The sequence below is a fragment of the Tympanuchus pallidicinctus genome, unplaced genomic scaffold, assembly GCF_026119805.1.
Source record: "Tympanuchus pallidicinctus isolate F22 unplaced genomic scaffold, pur_lepc_1.0 scaffold13, whole genome shotgun sequence".
Lineage (NCBI taxonomy): Eukaryota > Metazoa > Chordata > Aves > Galliformes > Phasianidae > Tympanuchus > Tympanuchus pallidicinctus.
In genome coordinates this window covers 17,505,526-17,527,460 of record NW_026294648.1, presented here as the reverse complement: position 1 = coordinate 17,527,460, position 21,935 = coordinate 17,505,526, and the positions used below count along the sequence as shown (strand labels likewise).

At 59.3% G+C, this 21,935-nt stretch overlaps 2 protein-coding genes across 3 annotated transcripts; one reads left to right on the top strand and one right to left on the bottom strand.

Moving 5' to 3' along the window:
- Positions 1–542: 542 nt before the first annotated feature.
- Positions 543–21,384, bottom strand: BCORL1 (BCL6 corepressor like 1). Of its 2 annotated transcripts, XM_052673039.1 has the most exons (14): positions 21,256–21,384; positions 14,761–14,900; positions 12,486–12,576; positions 9,637–12,210; positions 9,172–9,337; positions 8,877–8,957; positions 8,294–8,716; positions 6,946–7,175; positions 6,628–6,834; positions 6,370–6,536; positions 5,763–5,908; positions 4,782–4,859; positions 2,847–3,000; positions 543–2,073 (listed from the first exon to the last, which is right to left on the bottom strand). In XM_052673039.1, the coding sequence occupies exons 2-14, from the start codon at positions 14,844–14,846 to the stop codon at positions 1,797–1,799; spliced, it is 4,680 nt and encodes a 1,559-aa protein (XP_052528999.1). In that variant the 5' UTR covers positions 14,847–14,900; positions 21,256–21,384; the 3' UTR covers positions 543–1,796. The 2 variants fall into 2 exon arrangements, with proteins under 2 accessions (XP_052528999.1, XP_052529000.1); XM_052673040.1 differs by lacking the exon at positions 21,256–21,384 and having other exon boundaries at positions 14,761–20,219.
- Positions 16,993–21,178, top strand: LOC128076195 (basic salivary proline-rich protein 2-like). Its single transcript, XM_052673591.1, has 2 exons — positions 16,993–17,095; positions 20,346–21,178. The coding sequence occupies exons 1-2, from the start codon at positions 16,993–16,995 to the stop codon at positions 21,176–21,178; spliced, it is 936 nt and encodes a 311-aa protein (XP_052529551.1).
- Positions 21,385–21,935: the final 551 nt, after the last annotated feature.

Here is a 21,935-nt window from a genome sequence, read left to right as displayed (position 1 = left end):
GCCAAGAAACGTTGTTTCTTCAGGCTGGGTTTGTTCACCACGAGATCCCCGCTCCCTCTCCGAGTTCTTTGTTTTGGCACAGGGTGATGATGAGAAAGGGGAGCTGGCAAACCATGCTGTCCAGATGCGGGCACAGGGGGAGGGCAGCCCGGCTGGCAGCAGAGCTGCTGCACCTTCCTCCTGCCCCTGGCAAGTCCCAGGGAATCCAATGCAGCTGCTCTCACCCAGGTGAGGAGCTACAGCACAGGTTGCAGTCCTACACAGGTTAATGAGGGACTGCTGCAGTCCTGGGGCTCGTCCTGCTGGCAGCCAAGGCCAGCACACCTCCTGCAGTGCTGCCACTCCCCCCAGAGCTGCAGGGCCTGAGAACAGCAGGCACGGAGACCTCCCCCAGCCCTCACACCACCAACAGCACAGCCCCCTCCCCAGCCTCAGGCCCCTGGCTGATGGGAGGCAGCTGGAGTCCCTCCCTCCACTGCAGCCCCGCGGCTCTGCTGGGCACAGCGGGCACCGTACAAAGAAGAAGAGGCAAGAGACAGGGGGCCTGATGCAGGTTTTTTTCTGTACATAAGTGTTTTTGACACCACAGCCTGTTGCTTATAATAAAACAGAAATCAGAAAGAGCAGCCAGAATAACACACCCAAAGGCAAAAATCCTCGGCTTAAAAAAGGAGTGGCCAGACCCCAGTGAGGGGAGGCCAGCAGCTGGGAGTCCAAGGGGGAAAGGTACACCTGCCCTGGCTGGGAAGAAACACAACACAAAACAAAACAAAAAAATGAACCCAAAAAAAGAAACCAAACACCCAGTGCTCCCACTGCTGAGCAGAGGAGAGACAGGAAAAAAAAAACCCGAACCAAAAAAACAGATTGTCCCATCCTCAGAGTCCTGTTAGCACCTGTACAATAAAACTGTACCATCTACCGGGAGCGCAGCAGCCCTGCCCTGTGCCTTGCTCTCTCCGGTAGAACTGCTCCCAACGACACAGGAGGGGCAAAGGCTGAGCAGACACCGTGCAGGGCAAGAGGGGAGAGACCCCGGGGGGGGGGCTGAGCTGCTGGAAGTGTGGGCTGCCTCTGTGACAGCTGTTGGGGGCAGGGAGCAGCAGTGTGACCGAAACGCAGGATGGAGCCTGGTGAGGATGGAGCAGAGCGGGTGAGAGTGCCTTCAGCAGAAGCCAGCTCCAATGCTAAGAGATGGGACCGTCCCCAGGCTCTCAGCCGAGGTGCCAGAGCCACAGACCCCAGTTCTGCAGCTCGGGGTGGTGCTCCAGGGGAGCGCAGGCCCTGGGGAGTGCTGCAGAGGGGCCGCAGGAAGCCCTCGTCCCGTAGCCCGGAGCTCACATAATCACAGTGATACAGATTGCAAAAACAAAAGGAAACGTAACAAATTAAATACTAATTAAATAAATACTATGGAAGACATCGGGGGTGGGGGTGGAGGGCAGACAGAGAGGTGCAGTTCCGCGGGGTCGGGCGGGGAGGGGCGATGGCACCCATTGCCCCACGCTGCAGAAGAGCTTGAGCCGATCGCTGCCCCACGCTGCCCCACAGAGGGCCCACCTCCCTCTGCCGCTGCTGGATGGGGCTGCCAGAGCCGCGACCGCCGCCGCTCAGCACAAAGAAACCCCAGGAAGTCCTTGGAGGCAGCGTCCTCTCCCCCCAGCCAGCACCGAGGCACCGCCGGGAGGAGGAGATCAGCTGGCCGAAGCCTCAGGTCCTTGCTGCTGGCTCGAAGAGGGCTGCTTCCCATTGGTCCTTATTATTGCCTCACGATGCAGGGAGCGATCTGCCCCCCGTCAGCTGCTCCACGCCTCGTATTCCACCGCGGAGCCCAGCAGCTGCAGCAGCTCGGGCTCATAGTGCACCAGCTCCACTGTCTCTGCAGCACCCTGCGCCGGCTCAGGGCTCTCCTGCACCTCGTCCTGGGCCAGCACCTGGCTGAGGGCCACCTGGCGTTGGAACTCAGCCCTGGGCAACGTGGCAATCTCAAAGTGTGGGAAGCGGGCCTGGAAGATGCGGGAGGACAGCTTCAGCCGCTTCAGCACGTCGGAGAAGAGGAACCAGTTGCAGGGCCTGCGAGGATAGCGAGGTCACGCGTTAGGGAATGCACCAGCAGCATTCCCAGCCAGCAGGAGCCGCAGCAGGGCTTTTAGCTGCCAGCAAATCCCAAGCTGGGGCTCCTCAAAGCACATCTACACCACAGGAGAGCCAACCTAAGGCAGGCCCCCAGCACCGCAGCCACTGCAGGGCTGCACGCAGTGGTTCGTCTCAGCCCAACACTCCCTTCCTGCCCACGGCCAAATAAATCCCACTACGAATTCTTTCCCAAGCTGACTGCCTCAGGGACAGACCTCTGAGAATCAAATCACACCTTGGTGTCTTCCACTTGTTTCACTGACACGGGGCTTAGCAAGAGTGGTTTCCATCCTCAACATTTTACTAAAAGTATGTTGTGCTTCATTATGGGCTGCTATAAGACAGAGAGAGCCACAAAAAGCTCCCCGTTGGCAGCTATTTTCTGCTCTGAGGAAAGCTGCCCTACAGCCACGACTCTGTGCCTCTACCTTCAGAATAAGGATGATGGTGTTTTTCTCCCCTGGGAAAGTGGTTTGAAATGTACAGGGCAAAATGTGACCACGTGAAACACTGTCCTGCCTGTCTCCTTGGCCAGCAGTCACTTTGGGCTCTCAAGAGTTCCTCAAGCATGCATGCTTTTTCAATACAAGAACATTTCATATTAACTGCCACCTGGAGGGCAATCTCCAGGCTCATGAGCACCTCCCACCCTATACCTCCAGTGCAGCATTAATGTCACTCAAACACTCTCCATTCCAGAAGATACCCACCCCCGAGAGACGGACACTTGGAGGTTGTAGCTGGGCAGCAGTGGCTTGTCTGAGAACTCAAACATGAAGTTGTCAGGTTCCTGTTCCTCTTCCTCCTGGTCTGAACTCCCCGGAGGGTTGAGCAGAAGATCGCATCCAATGCTGTCTTTTCCCTCTGCAACAAGAAAAAACAGATGTTGGTGTTGCTCACACTTTCACTCCATCACCCCGTGGGGAGCAGCTCTGCCCAACCAGACCGGCTGCCCCTACAGCCCCACAACATTGCAATGAATCCAGCAGCCTGCTGCTCTCCTTCCTCATCTCCGAGAAACACAGAGAGCCTCCTGAAAACTGCCCTTGGTGAGCAGACAGGGTAGGAAGAACATCTTACACCGAGAGCAGGATGGCACCGATCCCAGTGTGAGACAAAGCGCCGCCTGCCTGCGGAATGAGACGCTTCCACTCCTGTGCAGCCTGGGAGAAGCTGCACCACTCAAGAAGAACGGAGGAGATGCTCTGTCTGCACAGATCCCATCAAGGAAGGCACTGCTCTGATCACCCAGCTCCCAACTCTCAACAACTGCCAGCAGGTTATCGAGGTGCGTGCCAGGAATTGTGTCTAAATATGGGCTGCCAGGCTGTGCTGCCCAACTGCACAGCAGACCTGAACACAAATGCAACAGAACAACAAGCAGCACGACTGCTGAGCATCACCCATAGATTTCTGGCTTGTAGAAAAGCTGGGCTTGTTTTTGTCCTGCCGAGTTAATGTGCCTCCAAAAACTTCCAGAATATAATACAGATGAGATCCCATAGAGAAAAGCAGACTGAATGTGCTGAGAAGCAAATAAACCATTTGTGCAAAATAAGATAAAAATAAAAAACTCAACACCACGATGCACAGAAGAAAAGGCTGGAGAAAAAAAATCTTAAGGTGTGCTGCCCAGAAAAAAATCCATGCACTGCACCAAGCAAGAATGTTAATAGGGAAACAACAGCAGGTGGCAGGAGGCGTGTGTTCAAACAGGCTGCTTAAATCTTCAAGAGTTACTGCAGAAAGGGGCAAAGGTAAGGGATGTGAATGTTGGCCTGAGATCACTGCTGGGCAAAGCTGAAATACCACGGCTGAATAAAGAAACAACACAAACATTTCTTGAGCAACCCAGGAAAAAGAATGGAGTGCGTTCCACGTGGAGTAAACGTGGCCCAACATCTCAGCCCTGTCTGTTAGCCACGTGAGAGCTACTCACAAACAAGGCCATTGCATCCCACTGTAAGGCAGAGATAATCAGGCCCAGCAATGCTAGTCCCAAATGCAGAAGAAACCCTGGAGTGGCACTTTGTTTCTAGAGCTGCACGAGCACAAAGGGGATCAGGCTGATGAGCCTCCCATACCCAGACCTCACAGATCTCACACACTCATTTCTCTCATTACCTTTTGGCCCCATATTAGATGCTCAGACCTAAGGGAAACTGGGCAGCTTTCCTGCCTCGAAGAATAGAAATGGATTGAGCAGCGGCCTAGAGTTTTTCCTCCACCCTCAGTGATACGTAATGGGAAGGGACACTTGGAAGAACTGAAAGCCCCTTTAGACACTGGAAGGCTGCAATAAGAGCTCCCCAGAGCCTTCTCTTCTCCAAGCTGAAGGATCCCAACTGTTCCAACAACCTGTCCTCATAGGATAGCTGCCCCAGCCCTCTGATCACACAGTCCTGAAGCTGTCTCCCTCAAAGCATGTGGGACAACAGTCCAGAAAGATCCACAGATGCATCTTACCAAAGAAAGAGTCCCTTCCGGGAGCAGTGGGAACCCTCAGTGTGTAGCACTGTGGCAAGGTATCTAAGATGTGACTTGGAAAGGAAGCTGACAGAACTGAGGGGATGATGCATTACATCTCACAGACCTGCTTCTCCCTGCTCTGCTGCTGCAAATGAAATCAGGTTGGCTGAACTCACCGAGTACAGAGCTGCTGTAGAAGTCCCACGCTGTTCGAGGATCCCCGTCAGTGCGCCCCTGGAGATCCGAAAGGTAATCTAAAGAGGAAGAAGTGAGAGGGTTAATGCTTCTCTACTGGCCACACCACAGTCCTGGCTCACACATCCATTGATCCTCAGTAAGCCACGCCATCTCTGCTGCTCCTTTTCTCTGCTGTAACGTCAGAATCTGAACCACAACCCGCTTGCAAGAAGGGTACCCTCACTCAGGAGAAGGCAGCACAGCCCTGACCTGAGAACATGAAGTAGAAGCCAATGGGGAAAAGCAACTGATAGCACTGTGTGGGTTGGAAAGCAAGATTCTTAGGGTCTTCTTACACTCAAGATTACATCCACAACCGGTGCAGGCACAGTTAAGCCTGGAGGAGCCCTGACAGCTATGTGGCCAACAAGACTTTTCAGAAACAGGAGATTTTCTGTCTCCTATCTACCTGGGAACCACCATCTCCTCTAATTGTCTTTGCCTCACTGTTACGAAGAAGCCAGGACACTCCTCTCATTTCTACTTAAACAGTACAGAAAGTGGGCACGCTTCACCCTCAGCCAGTCATCAGAGTTGGCCCTCCCATAGGCAGAGCCATTTTGGAGCAGATGGCAGCACTGCTTGGCAACAAAAGTTTATTTTTTGGGGTTATGCAGTAGGACCAGAAAGTGATGCTGCTGAACAGCATCTCCAACCCTCCTGCTGACTTCAGGCACGTGACCAGAGCACTGCCTGTACATTAGAGAACAAAAATACTTGAATCTTAATTGGGAAGTGTGATGCTACTCTGGAGACACTGGGTGGTAAAAAATAAAAAACCAACCACACACACAGGACGGAGCTGAAAATCACTCAGTCATTGGCTGCTCAGCACTTTTAAACCCTCTGACACCCGGATCTGTGGTCCTGTGTGCTGCCACACAGGAAGGATGGAAACGCAGCCACCCCCAGGCACCCACCACAGAGGAAGCGCTTCATCACGTCGCTGGTGGCAAGCTTCACAGCTGTCTGCCCGGAGTAAGTGGCCAGAGTGGGGTCAGCACCATAGGAGAGGAGAAGCCACATGGTTTCCAGGTTGTCATTGGCTACTGCGTCATGGACAGGCCTGTAAGGACAGGAGTGTTAGCAGAAAGAGAGCGGAAGAGAGGGATAGCAAAGAACCTGATCTGGGATAAGACAGATCTAGTGATGACCACCAGCTCTTCCCAAAAAGTAATGCTATAATGGGATGATAATAGCAGGGTGGCAAAGTCTTTGGCTAAAGCAAATGAGAACAAGCCCAAATGCAGCAGCCACAGATGCAGAAAAAAAGGAAAAGAGCTGCTTACATTTGGGAGGCCTCAGATAGGCAGGGATCTCCAGCAAGAGATGCCCTCACCTCCACCACCAACCCTTAAATGAGGGCTGGGCAGGGGTGGATCCTGGCTCCATCCCTTCCATCACTCAGTGCATTGCATGCACCTGAGCTCCCCTAGGCTGGCCCTGCCTTCCTGCCAGGTGCTTCAGGCCCTCAATTAGCACTTCCACTACACAAGCCCTGCTCACTGCCCCATGTTCCTGGCTTGCCTCGTGCCATCCTGCGCGCTGCAGTTCACGTTGGCGCCGTGCTCCAGCAGGATGTGCAGGATGTCGATCCAGCCTCGCGCACAGGCCTCGTGCAGAGCCGTGTAGCCAGCGTTGTCACGATGGTTCACATCACTGTTCTTTTTCTGCAGGCAATAGAGCACCACGTCCTACAGAAACAAGAGCATTGGAGGCTTGGTCACACACAGACCGAAGCAAGGCAGCACAGGACGCGAGGCGGGCGGCAGCACCGAGGCTCACCTTGTAGCCCAGGCGAGCTGCTCGCTGCAGGAGGGTCTCCCCTGCATTTTTGTTCACTATCAGCCGCCGTGCCTCAGGAGGAATGTGCTGGGCTGCAGGCAACTCAGGGGAGCTCCCTGGGCTGACACGATGGGATTTACAAAGAGGCCACGAGTCCTGGGGCTTCTTCGGAGAGTGCGTTTTGGGCTGGCTCCAGCGTCCTTTCACCTGGAAAACAAAGCAGTACAACCTTGGCACACGTCGACCCGGCTTGCTGACATGATGGGAGTCACTCTCGTTTCTCCCCACCCACGTTCCCCTTGTCGATCCAAGCCGTACCTTCCCCTCATCACAGATCCCTGCCAGGTGTTTGGTTTTACATTTGCGTTTTCCTGATGGTTTCTCCAGCTCTTCCTGGACAGGAGAGCTGTCTGAGTGCTCCAAGAAGAAGCCGTTCCGAAAGTCTGGGCGTCCTTGGGATTTGCGGGGGGATGGGGAAAGCCTGCTCCTCAGCCTCAGCTCTGTGCTTTTACCCTGCACTGACTCCTTCTGCTTTCGGTACCTAAAATCTGCAGGAGAGATGGGAATGAGGAAATTCTGTAGGTAAAGGACACCTTTGCCACCAGTCAAACCAAACCCCAGCTCTCTGCTGGCTGCACACCCAGGAACACAGACCCATGGTAGAGAGTCACCAGCAATGAACATGGAAATTTTCTCCATCGTGGATGGACTCGGCGTGGGCACATGAAATACAACAGCACGGTCTGGAAAGATCAAGCCTACCAAGCTCTGGGATTTGCACATGACTCACGAGGGTTTCTCATTAGCTCTAACAGTCAAGGAACCCAGCCTGCTTCCCAGTGGCCTGGTAACTGCATGCTGCCACACAGTGCATCCCCTCCTATCTCCAGGGCCAAGTGGGACTCATGTGGGATCCCCTCTGGACAGACAGGACATCCAGGCACCCGTGAACAGTCACTGCTCTGCTGCCTACAAAAGCAGACCCTGCCTCACCTTCTCATGTCTCCCCCTTAACTGAAGTAGCACTTTAAAGTTTCAGTTTGACTTGCAGGCAGGTGGGAAGCACCAGGATGCCTTGGGGGAAATCCAAGCCTTTCTCGCTTTCATTACACAGAGCTGCAGAACCCAACACACCACACAAGGACACGTACTCTGCTTCACTGAAATAGCAACACCCCATAGCAAGGACACTATGGGCTGGTGAGGAGATGGTTGAAAGGACACGACTGAAGCTTGCAAAAAAAAACAACAAAAAACACCCACAAAAGGATGCAGCAGCTGAATAGAGGAACCTTGTTCACTCCATCCTGTCAAGACTTAAGGGCACTGGATGAAATGAGTAAGAGAGCAGTTAAAAAACAAACGGAAGGAAGAAGCGCCCTGCACAGCAAGAGGGGAAGTTCAGGGCTTTGCTGCCACCCAGAGGTGGTGGAGGCAGTTGCCATCAGCGGGACCAGAAAGGATTGACTGAAACTCACGGCCGCGAGGCCCATAAACGAACTGCAGAAAGCCTGGCTGATCTATGGAGCATCCCAGAGTGTGCACATCAACATCACTGTCCCTGCTGCAGTGACAAAACCCCATCACGCTTTAGAGGGAATAAAAGTGAAAGCCTTGGGCCACGACCTGGCACCAGAAATCCCTTCCCAGCCCATAGCTGTCATACCTGCTTTGGATTTTCGCCTCCTGTGGGGGAAGCCCACCCGTTCTTCCTCCCTTTCGGTCAGATATTCCCCAGTCTGGTATCTCCGGCTTTTCTGTCGTCTCCTTTTCTTTCTTTTGATGTGGCTGTCATCCTCCTCCTCCTCGTTGGGCTCCCACAGCTGCCTGGGTGCGTCCACTCTCCAGGGCAGCTCCCGGCTCCTCCTCGCGTGACAGCTGCTCCTCTCGGACACAGACCTGTCCCTGGCCCTGTGGCTGTGATAACGCGATGCCTGGTGGGATTTCCGCAGCTTGCGACGTTTCAAGGATATCTCTTCCTCCTCTTCCTCCTCCTCTTCTTCTTCATCCTCCTCCAGCAAAGGTAAAATATCCTGACCGCTCACATCACACTCTCCCATGGCGCTAGCAGAAGAGCCAGCAACGCTTCCTGCACAAAAGTGGAAACAAGTGTCAAGAAAGGCAAAAGGCCACCTACAGGAAAATCCCCGCCAGGCAGGACAGAAGACGAAGAGGGAAAAGCTCACAGCGCACCCAGGAGTGAAGCACCCAGTTGTGCTGGCAGATCCCAGAGCTTGGCACCAACTCACCCGACTGGCTGCGCGTCCGACTGCTCAGCACCACCGGGATGAAGTCCCGGAAGTTGTTCTTGGGCTTCTTCTCAAGGTAACCTGTGGGGAAAAGCACCCTTTGAGAAGTACATCACACATCTCTGCTCACACGTCTGCTGCCCTGGAAAGCTCTGCTAGGATCCCGGTTTGCAGTGGGAAGCCACCAGCTCCAGAGGCCGTTCAGCTTCAGGACAACAACGGCTCGGCCCCGCAGCCCTAGCACAACCCAAACTGCCACAACCCCATGAGAACACATTGCCTTTGACAGCAGTACCTTCCTCGTGGCTGTCCCCACGGTGCTCGGGAGAAGGGAACTCTGTCTTCGTCGGCCTCCTGCGCTTACGCTTTACCCTGAGGCTGTTGTGATCACTCACTGATCCCAGGCCGCTTCGGCCCTCTCGCTTGCTGAGCTCGTGCAGGTTGTCGTGGTGTTTCCGCCACTGTGGATGGAGGACACAGACTGAAGCTTAAGTTATGACTAACAGTGCTGGAGGAGCAAAGAAGGGACAAAAGACCACCCCCCACTCATAATACTGGTGCCCTCCAGCATTTTTGACACCCCGGATCCATTTTGTTCTGTTCCATACAGATCCAGATGTTTCATCCACTGCAAGACAACGCCAAAGCATGGGTAGAACGCCCCGTGCTCTCAGCTGTCCTCGCCCAGCAGAGCTCCCGCCTCACCCCCAGCCTCACAACCACGACCCCCCCAGCCCCAGCTCCAGCCAACCTCACCCACCTTCCGGCCATGCACACTCTGGCTCCCTGATTTGCTCAGGGGCTCCTCGCCATCCTGCGCTTTGCACTTCAGTCTCTTTTGCACCTGCCTGGCATCGCCGTCGTGCTGCCGCTTGGACTTGCAGCGTGTGCCACTCTCTTGCTTGACCTGGCCTGCAGCTGTGAGCTTGGCCTCTGCCAAGGCCTGGGGAGCAGCCCCAGCTCGCAAGCAAGTCACCGAAGGCAACGACACATCGCTCTCCACGCGCTCCTTCTTCACCCTGCATAGATCCACCTGATGCGTGCACTGGAGGGGCTCTGCAGCTGGAGGCTGCTGGGAGCCTTCACAGCCTGCCTCCTTGTGCTGATTCTCTACGGGTGCTGCAGGCACCTCTGGAACCACCCGCAGGGCCTGCTGCCCGACCACGGGCACGTCGTGCGACAGGTACGCAGCTAACACTTGGTTTTTAGGCTTTGCATCCGTCTGCTTGAGGCTGCAGCTCCCCTGGGGAGCCTCAGCCTGCACAACGCCCTCCTTACTGGAGTCGGCCTGTGGTTCCTCATGCTCTTGACTCTTTGAAGGGTTGTCCAGCTTCCCCTTTCCTCCTTTTGCATCCAAAGTGCTGGTTTGAGGAGATGGGCCTGTGTTCAAAGGGATGGCACTGTCCTGCTCCTCGCCGGGTTTGGGCAGGGGTCGGCAGCTCTTGCTGCTCTTGGATGCAGCTTCGCACTCCGCAGGTGGGAGCCTGGGCAGCCCCTCAGGCAGGCTCTGGGCCGCCGCGCTGGGCTCTGTGGGCTGCACACTCAGGAACGTGGGGAGCTCACCTGTGCCAGCGGGCTTGCAGGAGCTGTTGGGGTTCGGGGGCAGCTGCCCCGTGGTGGAGATGCCGATCGAAAGCAGAGGGGTCTGATGATAAGGAGACCAGCCGAGAGGCAAAAGCTGAGGATTGGAAGGTTTGCCATTCACAGGGCATCGTGGGTACACGCTCCCCTGGACAGGATTCCAGGTGGAAATGTCCTTGGATTGACACAAAGGAGCTCCCGGAGCAGCTCTGCCATGAAGCAGTCTCTTGGCAGGATCCTGCTGTCTCTCTGCGCCCGCCTGGCTGGTTTTCTTCCCACAGGGAGCCCCAGCGCTTCGGGGCTCTCCCTGATCGATGATGGAAATCGGCTCCTGCTTGGGAAGGTGGTGGGGGTCCCTGCTGAAGCTCACGCAGGGGTCCTTGCTGAGCAGCAGCGAGGCGGGCACGGGGTTGGCAACGCCGACGTAGGTGCCTGGAATGGTGCTGATGAGGGTGGTGTTCTTCACCCAGGAGCCCTGCTCTCTGTTCCGCAGGAACTCGGGGAAGATGACGAAGGGCGTCGTGGTGCTGAGACACGAGGTGACGCTGCTGCCCGCGCTCTGGGCCGCGCGCTGGGACTTGGACAGGACCGTGGTGAGAAGTGCTTTGCCGCTGGTGTGCACAGGGGTGAGGATGGGCATCGGAGGGGTTTTGCGTTGGCTGGGTGGAGGCAGCTTCTGGCGATTGGACTTGGAGGAGAGATCGAGAGGCATCTCGCTGCACTCCGGAGAAGAGACCATCTCACGCTCCAGCTGCGGAGGGGACTTCAGAGGTGAAAGCGAAGTCGCCGCCCCTGGTGCGTGCGGCTCGGGAGCTGCCGCCGCTCTGGCTTGTGTGCCAGTGCCAGAAGAGGGAGCAGCGCTTCCACACGGTGCTGCCGGCAGAGGCTGGCTGGACGACGGGGCAGGGCCAGCTGTGGACGAGGGAGAGCCATCGGCAGCGGTCTGGGCACCGCTTCCACCTGAGGGCGAAGAGCAGCTAAGCTGATTCACCTCCACCGACACCACTTTGGCATCTGAAGCCAAGGGTCTGGTGACAGAGAAGGTGTAGGGGTAGGAACGCAGCTCCGGGGAAGCAATGATGCCTGGCACGCAACGCTCAGGTAGGTAGGAAGGCAGGACGGGAAGGGTGAGCGTGGAGGAGACCCCCAAAGTGCTTGGAAGAGTGGCCACGGTGAGCGGCTGCCCGCAGCTGGGCGGTGGGATGTACACCAGCGACTGGTTCGGGCTCAGGACCGTCCCAGGCTGAAAGGACAGGGGCACTTTGTGCATAGCAGGGGCCTGAGACGTGGGAAAGCACACTCGACTCAAAGTAAAAGTTGCAGGGGTGGAGGCTGAGGTGCTGCAGCTGGAGGCGACCACGGATAACGTCCCTTCTGCCAGCACTGCTGGCCCTTGTGCTCCGGTGCTTGGGGCGGTTTTCTCCTTCCCAGCAGGCTCATTCTCTGGAGCCACAGAGCAGGTGGAAGGAACGTCAGCCTGCTTGTCGCTGGGAGGATCTGCAGGCATCCCCGCAGCATCAGCACTGCTGCTCTCCTGCTCAGCAGCTTGGGGGACTGCAGGCTCCTGCCCTCTGCCATCCCCCTGGCTTGCCAGAGGGCCCTGAACATCGTCCTTCACAGTCTTTCCCACACACTCTGGGCTCGGGTTAGGATCAGGTGGCTGCTCTTCCAGTTTGGGTCCAATCTTTTCCTCCACCTTGCCACTTGCATCCTGGGCACTGCTGCCACCACTGCTGACTGCTGTGAGCTCCACCTGCAACAAGAAGGGAGAAAACAATCCTGAAAAGCTGTGGAAGCAGCTCCTAGCAAAGCAGACAGGACCTACTCTCCAGCCCTGACCTGAGGAGGCAGAGGCCAGCAGATGCTCCTCCTCACCTGGAGAGCTGCTTGCCCCTTGTGCACGTTGCTGCACCCCTCTCAAGAGGAGAGGAGGTCTGCAGGACCCATAAGGGCAGGTGCTCTTGCCTGACCTGTTCCACCAGAGAAAGGCCTTCCCAGAGGACCCGGATGGGCACAAATGGAGCTCACCTTGGAAAGGCTGCTGCTGACGCAGAACTCTTGAGATCCCAAATGCTGGGAGCTGCTGGTTTTAGACTCCTCATCAGAAAGTGGGGCTCTCCTAAAGGGGGAATAAGACAGCGTTACAAAACCCCAGGACGTTCTCCCAGCATCCTAACCTTCCCTGTCCTCACATGGGACAGCAGAGCAGCTGACGAGCAGAAGCATGGTCCAGACAGCCACGAGCTCGCTGCACCTTACACCTCCCACAACAGCAATGGGTGCTGACCACTGCAGGACTGTAGGGATGAGCAACACCGCTGTCCATCACTGTCCTCTCCCTCCCAGAGGGCTCCATTCACCTGCTCCTGTCCCTTCCATCTCCCCTTCTGTTCCACCACACGCTTCCAGCCCTGTCCTCAGAGATCCTGTCCTGTTCCTCTGCCTCCCCGCCACATTTCTGCTGTCCCAGCCCAGCAGCTCTGTCTGTGAGCTGCACAGCCACCCATCCTGCTGGCCAGAACGTATGAACCTTTGCATGACACCTCGTGAATGCAGAGTGTGAACTCAGATCAAGGGTCCACAGAGATGGGATGCACCAAGCGCACGGCTGTCCTTATGATCCGACAGAGGAGCAGGCAGCGCTCACACGCTCTCTATTTACGTATTTACAGCAACTTCCAGCCTTGTTCTGACTGAGCCCCGTTACAGACAAGCGCTGCTGTCAGGATCAAAGAACTCGATTTCAGGTTTTGCTGATGACAGAACTGCAGGGGCTGGAAGGGATCTCAAGAGCCCCAACACTGCTTCTGTTTCTGCCCTCCTGCCACACACTTCCACAACAACCAGACGATGCTGCCAGCCCCATCCCCGGGCCGCGCGTCTCAGAGCGGGCACCAGGAGCGGCTCTGGGCAGCCTCACACGGGTGGACGGACAGCGGGACGGACAGCGGGACGGGGCCGGGCTGAAGGCCTGGCCGTCGCCCCATCCCAAAGCCTCGTGGACCCGCCCAGCCTCCCCACACGCAGCCCGGACATTTCCGTCCCCTCGTCCTCCCCGTTCGGCCGGGCCACCGAAGGTTCCGGCGGCTCGTTATTAACAACGGGACGGGGCAGATCGCGTTTCCGCAGCGCTCCGCAGATGACAGCCGAGCCGGGCGCTCCGCGGGCCGAGGCGGACCGGGCCGGGCCCAGCGCGGCGCCGAGGCTGAGCTCCACCCCGGCGGGCGGCGGGAGCGGCGGCAGGGGGCGCCCGAGGGCAGGCGGCGAGCGGAGCCGGGCAGCGGGCGGCCGCCCCGCCCGGTCCGGGGCCCCGCAGGCCCAGGCCTCGAGCCGGCGGGGCGGGCCGCGGCCACGAGCCTCGCCGCCGGGCCGCGCCGGGTGTCCCGCGGCCCCGAAGGCGCCGCCGCCGCGCTGCCTCCGTCCCCGCCGCGCGCCCGGGAACGGCCGGGCAGCTTGGGGCCGGCTCGGAGGCGGCGGCGCCCCGGCCGTTCCGCCCTCCCCGAGGCCGAGGGCTGGGACAAAGCGCCGCCCGCCGCGACGCTGCGGGGCGTTCGTTAGGCGCGGGGGCAGCTCGGAGCGGTTTAGGGAAGGCAGCGCTATCCGCCAGCTCTTATCTGAGGGCTGCACGGCGGGGCTGAGGCACGGAGATGATCACCGTCTGCTTTTCTGCCCCGCGAGAGAGCCTCAAGTCTCCCCTGTCCCGCTGCCCTGCCCGCCTGCTGGAGGCTTTGCTGCCGAAAGTCTCCGCTCCGGCAGCGGGGAGCGCTGCGCGCACTGCCTGCAAGCACCAAAACCCGCCTGCCTCCAGCAGCGCGCAGCTCTGAGGAAGCTGCCGACCCGACCCGTGGTTGTGAGAACGAGACCCCAAGGCGGCGGAAATGAGAGGCGATGGCGAGCCGTGGGACAGGCCAGGAACCGGCCTCGATCAATTCTGCCTCCCGGCCACTAATCCTCCCTAATCTCCTATTTGGTTGGTGGCATGTCACAACTCTCCCATCTAATCGTGCGCTCTGCGCTCACCCTCCTGGGTCACTGAAAGCTCTTCTTAGCAGCTTGGCTCGCGGTGGGTCAAGCTCCTCTCCTCTCCTGACACTTAACAGCACAAGTGACGATGCCAACAGCGTGTGCACAGTGCACCCATGTAGGTGCACACAGTTGGTGAGCACTCTGCAGAGCAACGGTCCTCATCCCCCAGCCTGAGTCACTGCTAAAATCAGCCACTCCAGCACCATTTCCATTCCTGCAGCCTCTCCCCATCCCTTCCTGCCCCTCCTGGGCCCACCGAGCCTCCCACGCACCTCACCTCTCCTCGTTGAGGCCACACATGCGAATCCGCTCTGTGCTGGTCCAGTTGTGCACCCCGCTATAGAGAGGTGCCGTAGAGATCATGACAGCTGCTCGTCACCAACCCGGGTCCTGCTGGGGCTCGAGGGGCCGCTCTGCCTGCAGGGAGAAAAAAAAAATAAAAAGCATAAAACAGAGAATTGGTGACTCTTGTAGGACGGTGGCATCCACGTTTATCCTCAGCTCCATCGCCAGGAAGAGCGAGCACGACGCCTGAGATGCTCCACGTCTGTCTGGAGGAGGACTGGAGGGAATAAACAGCGCCTCGGGATAGGATCTGCCCGTCCTCACACTAACCAACTCGATTGCCAAAGCCTCAGGCTACCTCGAGAGCTTCACACAGCCGTTGGTGAAGCCGTGCTGCCCAGAGCTGGGGGTGCCCCCGTTTCCGAGGTGCCCGAGGCCATGGGTGGGTCCTGGGCTGGAGGAGGCACCCAGCCCACGGTACAGGGGTTGGGACTGGGTGGGCATTGAGGTCCCTTCTAGCCCGGCCGTTCTGTGATCCTACCATCATCACACACACATACATCACTTTTACAAGACCCCCCCGCTTTTCTCCCCACCCCAGAGGTTTCCAGCGCAGGGCAACGAGCCCGGACAGAGCTGCAGCCAAGCGGACGGCTGTTAGAACGCTGACCCCTCCCCGAGGCTTCGCATTACGTTGATAAAGCAGGACGTGCCGGGCTCAGCGGGGAAAACCTCAAACGGGGAAGAAGCCGGGGGGGGGGGGGATGCGGGAGGAGGGGGCGGAGGATTGCCAAGTGTGCCACCGACGTGTCATCCAGCGGACGTCCCCTCAGTGCGCTGCGGAGGGGATGATGGTGTTCGGCGGTGTTACGGGTAGAAAACAGGAGGAAATCCAGAGACTTGCGAGCATCCGAGACGCACCGTCGGCGGGGTGGAGCTTTCGGGGGAGGATGTTACAGCCAATCGTGCGGCGCTGGGTGCTCGAGCATTAAGGCAGCTTTGCTGCTGGAGTCGTGTCAGGGAAAACGCGAGGAAGGAGGGAGGAGAGGATCCCCTGCGCTAAGCGGAGGGCGAGGTGGAAGCGAGGAGGGAGGACGGACCGCGAAGGGCAGAGATGCTGTCCAAGAGGTTCTCGATACAAAGGCATTCTGGACACACGAAGGGAAAGCTGGCAGGGGCACCGGGCGTCCTCGGTGCAGCGGTGAGAGCAGGGAGAGGCTAAAAGCAGCACGTCACCCCCAGCCTCGCTCGGCTGTCTTTGCCCTGCCAAACTCCCGGGGACACGAGCTCTGGATGAGACCAGAAGCAGGATGCACGATGCTGAGATGAGTGCAGGGATGTACAGGCCGGGCTGAATGTGCCCTCTGAGCACAGCTGCTGCCAGATATCCCCTCCTCAGCTCGTGTGCCAACATCCAGAAACAGAACAGCAGGGCCATAGGAGAAACGGGGACAGGGCATTTTGCTTGCAAAAAAAAAAAAGTGACAGACAAATCCACACATATGAACACAGATCTGAGCAAAGCCGTGGAAACTGGGAGTCAGGATAAGAGGGGAACGTCCAGCCAAGGGCACAAGGCGCAGAGGGAGAAGGGCTGTGTGGTGGAAGGGGAGCAGGGCAGGTTCTAAGGCAGAGAGCAGGGTCATACCCAAAGAGAATGAGAGGTGGCTTGGAGCAGGAAGGGGAGGAGTCTTGCGATGCTTGGAGTGAAATGCAACATAAAGGAAATAGGGGAACAAACAATCTGTGGGGATTTCACCATCTTAGGCTAAACTGAAAGAAGGGCAGGAGGACGGTTCTGCCCCCGAGCACGGCGGTGGGGCTGATGGTTTGGGAGAGATGGAAAGGGAGCCACTGTGTGAGTGGGAAGGGGGCTGTGCAACGCGGGACAGGAGTTCAGAGAAGAGCTGGGGCATCAAAACAAGCACAGAGCGTGGTCTGAGAATTGGTCTGGTGAGGGAAAAGCAGGGACAAGGCGGTGTGGGGAGCGGGGAGGGATGGCACGTTTGGAGTGCTCGAGTAAGAGCTGGCGGACACAGCAGGACGGCCACCAGAGCAGAGGCAGGAGAACAAGCACAGCCCCTGCTTCGTGAATTCTTGGCCTCTACCCTCTACGGACGACACGGGACACGTGCCAAAGACAGGCATTCCACAGGGAGCCAGAAGGAACAGAAGAGAGAAAAAAAAAATATCATGTTTTCAACTCGAGGAAAAGGAATTCAACATGGAGAGAATGACAGACGTGCTCTCCAATGCAAACGGGAGCGACCACCGAAAGAGGAGCATCCTTCAGAGCACAGACAAGGGAAGATGTCTGGGAAACACGGGTAGGAGCAGCTGCAGTGTGCAATGGGCAGAGCAGGGCCAGGCACCCAAGGAGACCTTGAGTGGAGTCAACACGACCTCTCATCTGCACCAGCTCAGCTCAAAACGACTTTAAACGGCTGTAATTAAACTGGCAGAACCCCTGGAGAACACAACTAAGGCATGCTTTCGTGTACCCTCGGAGCAGAAGGAACTACTGAAGCCCTTCTGTCCCCTCACTCCTTCCACTGGCAATGCAGGGTGAGCCAAACCCGGGAGCACATCTGTGTTTCAAACCAGTGCTGTGGGTTTCTTCCCTGCCTGCAAGGGTTTTAGCCCACAGCAGCTCCCAGATCGGGTTCACCAGGAGGGAGAGAGGGCGCAGCCTGGCACAGAATCCGTTTAATCCAGCACCTCTGCCAACAGAAGCGTATATGAAACCACAGCTTTATTTTGATGTAGCTAAATAGGTGCCCAGCCAATTCTAATTAACTCCAAAGAAAACGAGTTTAGAATGAAAGAAGACCATCAACATCCCATTCTGCTCAGAGAGAAGCTTGTTGCATGATACCAAAGCTCCTTCATATCTCCAAACAAAACATGCTCTGGAATTGCTGGTGAGAAAGGGGCTGAACGCTGCTTCCAACAGCAAACCCTGCAAGAGATGCTCAATGAAACTAACACGGATGGATTACACTCACCAAGAGCAAAGGGGCTCTTTATTCCCTATGCCAAACCCCCTCACTGCCCTGCAGCTGGACAGGACACCACAGTGCAAACCAGTCTCCAGATCAGCACAGCAGAAGATGTCTCTGCTGCAGGAAAAGCACGCTCTGCTCAAGTCAGCACCTTGCTCACTGTGCCTGGCAGTCCCTTTGGATTCAGCCAAGACACAACTCTCTCCTCTGCAACGCAGCCTGGAAACAACTTCCTTGAGATGAAGTTCTTTGGGAACAGATCCTTTCTAATAATCACCTATACAGAAATCCCCCTCTAGTGCCAGGACAACTGCAGCTGCAGCACAGGCCGAGCTGGTGGATGGTGGATGGGCTGCTCCCAGCTTCACCCATCGGCTCCCTGCAGCTGAGCCGAGCCTCCTGCACTGCCAGCAGCCCTGCTCCTCATCCTCTGCAATCCTGATTCGAGCTGCTTGGGCTGAGGTTTCCTAACACAGCTTGTGCCCCCCGCATGGCACTTCCCACCCTGGCATCAGCACAGCAGAGGTGTGTGACAGCCACAGAGCACAAGTGGCACCGCTGGCTCTGAGCACTCTGCGCTGCAGTGCCCGGTGCACCCATGCAGGAGGGAACGGAGCGGCTGCATTTCCCCACTCCTCGTGCCAGCCTCTCCTTAACACTGTGAATGCATTCAGCTTTAGGCCAGTGGCAGCTACACCCCCCAACAAGCTCCATCCTAAAATGGCTCAGATTTTGAGCCGCTCACCTTCCCTCTCCCTAACCCTACCACTGCAGCACCAGCTATGCGCCCACCGATCACCACCACCCTGCCTCAGCCAGGCAGGAGCCGATGGACACCAACACACCTCAGCGGCCCCCAAAACTCCCCCTGCAGGGCTGCCCCAAACCCAATCTCTGGGCAGGGCTGAGAGCTGCACAGCAGCATTGAGCAAAGCCCCGGCGAGCCGCGATGCGCAGTGCTGACAGCAGCGGGGCTGTGAATTGCAGAGGGCTCCCCCGGCTGAGCAGCAGCAGCCCCACAAAGCTCCACAGAGCCCCGTGCTGAGCTTTGGGTTGCGGCGGTGCGAAGTTGGTGCGACGCAGACAAAGGGATGCAGCCAGATGGGGGCCGAGCACGGTGAAACGCCGCATAACTGGGACAGCGGCACGGAGGGAGGGAAGGGAAGAGGGAAGAGGGAAAAGGGAAGGAGCTTTTCCCTTCTGAGCACGCTGCACGAGTTCGGCACATCCCTCTGCAGCACGAAAGCAGGAGGACGCGGCTGCTGGTACCGGGAGCGCTGCGCAGCACGGCTGGCCAGGGGGCACTGTGGGCAGCCGGCGGGATGCACTTTGACCCTGGAAACACACCCAGGGAGACACCTTTGGAACACGATCCAGGAGAGGAGCAAAACGCAGAATGCCACTTTTTCCCACCCCGATGACTCAAAAACGTAAAGCAGTCCTGAATGTGGGGAACCCGGGAGGGACTCCCTGCCTGCACTGCATTCACCACGAACTGCTGCCATCGATGAGAGCCAAAGCAGTGGAGCTGCCCCTCGGCAGGGCAGGGACGGGCCGGGAGGAAGCGATGTGCATCCACGGGGACGGCCTCGCTCACTCCTGAGAGTTTGTTCACTTTGGCAATCTTCGTTGCCATTAGTAACAGGGGCGAGAAATTATATTTGCTTTTAGATGCGGTGGTCGGGCGTCCATTTGAGGTGCAGAGGTCTGGAGCCAAAGCTGCCCCTGGCGCCCCAGACAGGATTCAGCCCTAAGCAGCAGCTCAGAAAAAAACCCTTTCAAGAGAACTGCGCGCAAAAAGAATTTAAAAAGAAAAACCAATCGTGATGGTCCTCTCCCAGGACCTACATGGGGCACCAATGGGAAAAAATAGGTGAGAAAAGCAACGAATTGTAGCAGGACTGAGCAGCAGCAGCAGCAGTGTGGCACCATTGGCCAGCAGGGATCGGCCCCAGCCCGGCTCAGTGGGTACAAAGTACCGAGTGCAGCCCCGACCCCGCCGGGTTTAGGATCCCCCGGGCTGCGTGGAGCCCCGGAGCGCTGCGGTGCTGAGCCAGGCTTTGCTCAACGCATTTGCTTAAGCTGCTTTAAAGACACAGCAGCACCGCGAGTAATTATAGATACTCGGCGTGATGAATTGGGAGGGAAAAGGGAAAAAAAAAAAAAAGAAATAGAGAGAGAGGAAAATAAAGAAAATCCATCCTCGTGTGGAATAAAATAAAGTTTGCTGCACGTCGGCTACTGCAAAATACAGCTGCTGGACAACAGCGAGCATCGCGCTGTACCCGCGGCAGGAGCGGGTTTTTAAAGGGACGGGGAGAGAAAACGGCACGGAGGGGCTCGGGAATATCTGCAAAGAGACGCTAAAAGGCCCGCGTCGTGCACGGCACGGCGAGCAGCCCGGCCCTGCAGCACGGAGCCGCGGCCTCGCGGAGAGCCGACGGCTGACAGTGGTGCGGGACGCGGGGACGGCGGTGCCCCCGCAGCACCGACGGAGAACGGCGCTCCTCGGGAGCGGATGCTCGGAGAGAGCATAAACGGTGCCCTTCCCCGAGGGCTGCGCTTGGGCGAGGAGGCGGGGAGAGCCCTGCGAGCGGCGGTCGGGATGCAGGCTGCGGACACGGCGCCGTAGCTCCGCTCTGCCCGCCCGGCAGGAAGCGCAGCTCCGGTCCCGCCGCCGCCGCCGCCGCGCACCTCGGGCACGGCCCCTCCCGCCCGGAGCCGCGGGGCCGCAGCGGGGGCAGCGCCGAGGCTCGGCCCCCACCCGCCCCACCCCGCACCGCCCCGCCGTTGGGGGGGGTCCGCCCGGGCACCCCTCGGCGCAGGCCCCGCCGCCGCTCAACAGTTGTTCCCCGAGGCCGCTCCCCGGGGCAGGGGCAGCCCCGGACGTGGGGCGCCGTCCCCGAGGAGGGCCCTTCCGCCACCGAGCGGGGCCGCGCCGCCACCGGGACTTTCCTCCGCGGCCACGCCGCCAAACTCCGCGCGGAGCGACCGCCGTCCCACCGCCACCGCCGCACCGCACCGCACCGCGAGAGCCGCGCCCCGCCCCGTTTGGCCCCGGGACCCCCCGGCAGCGGCAGGTGCCGCCGGTGTTCGGTGTGTCGGCGCCGGATCCTCCGCGCGGGGTCGGGCAGCGGCACGCGGCGCCGTCGCGGGGCACACGGAGCGGAGCGGCACCGCCGCTGTCACCGCGCGCCGCCCCCGCCCGCCGCCGTCCCGCAGCGGGACGCTGCCAACCGCCCCCCCCCCCCCCCCAACACCCCCTCGGCACCCCCCCTCGCCCGCCGTCCCGGGACCGGTTTCCATGGAGACCCCCGTCCGAGGGCCGCGCGGGGCCGTCCGCTCGCCGCCGTCCGCCCGCCCCCGGCGGTGGGTGCGGGGCGAACGGGCCCGGGGTTACCCGTGTGAGCGGGGCCGGGCGTCCGGCGCGGGGCGGCGGGGCTGGGGAAGGGGGGGGGGCGGCGGTTGGGGGGCCGGGCGCGCACCTGTTTCCTTCGACGAGGCGGGCGACGGAGCGGGGAGAGCGGCGGGGCGAGGCGGGCCCCTGCCCGGAGGAGGCGGCGGGTCGGACCGCGGCGCGGCGAGCGGCGGTTCGGCGGCGGCGGAGACACTGGCAGCGGCAGCCGGAGTGTGAGGGCGAGAGCGAGCCGCCGCCGCCGCGGGGGATGACGGGAGCCGTAGTCCGCCCGCCGCGCCCCGCCGCCCGCCGCGCCGCCCCGCGGACTGCAGCTCCCGGCGTGCCCCGCGCCCGCCCTGCCCGCGATGGGGGGGGCGCTGTGCGGAGCCGGCCGAGTCCGGAGAGAGGGAACGGGCGGCGGGGAGGGAGCGAGGGAGGGAGGGAGGAGGGGGCTCCGCGCCCGGCACGGCCCGCGGCGGGAGGAGGGAGGGAGGAGGGAGGGACGCGGATAAGGGGTGGGGGGGGCGGCGGGGGTTGCTCCCCGCCTGGGAGGGGCCGCTCCGCACCCACGAGCGGGTGGAGGCGCGGCGCGGGGGGGAGCGCACGCACGGCGCGCACCGCACACCCGCACCGCGCCGGGGCACCGGAGCCCGCACCCGCAGGGGGAGGGAGCGGAGAGTGGGGGGAGGGAAGAGGAGGAGGAGGAGGAGGAGGAGCGGGCGGAGGCCGGGAGCTGCACGGCGGGCAGCGCTGGACGGGCACCGCGCG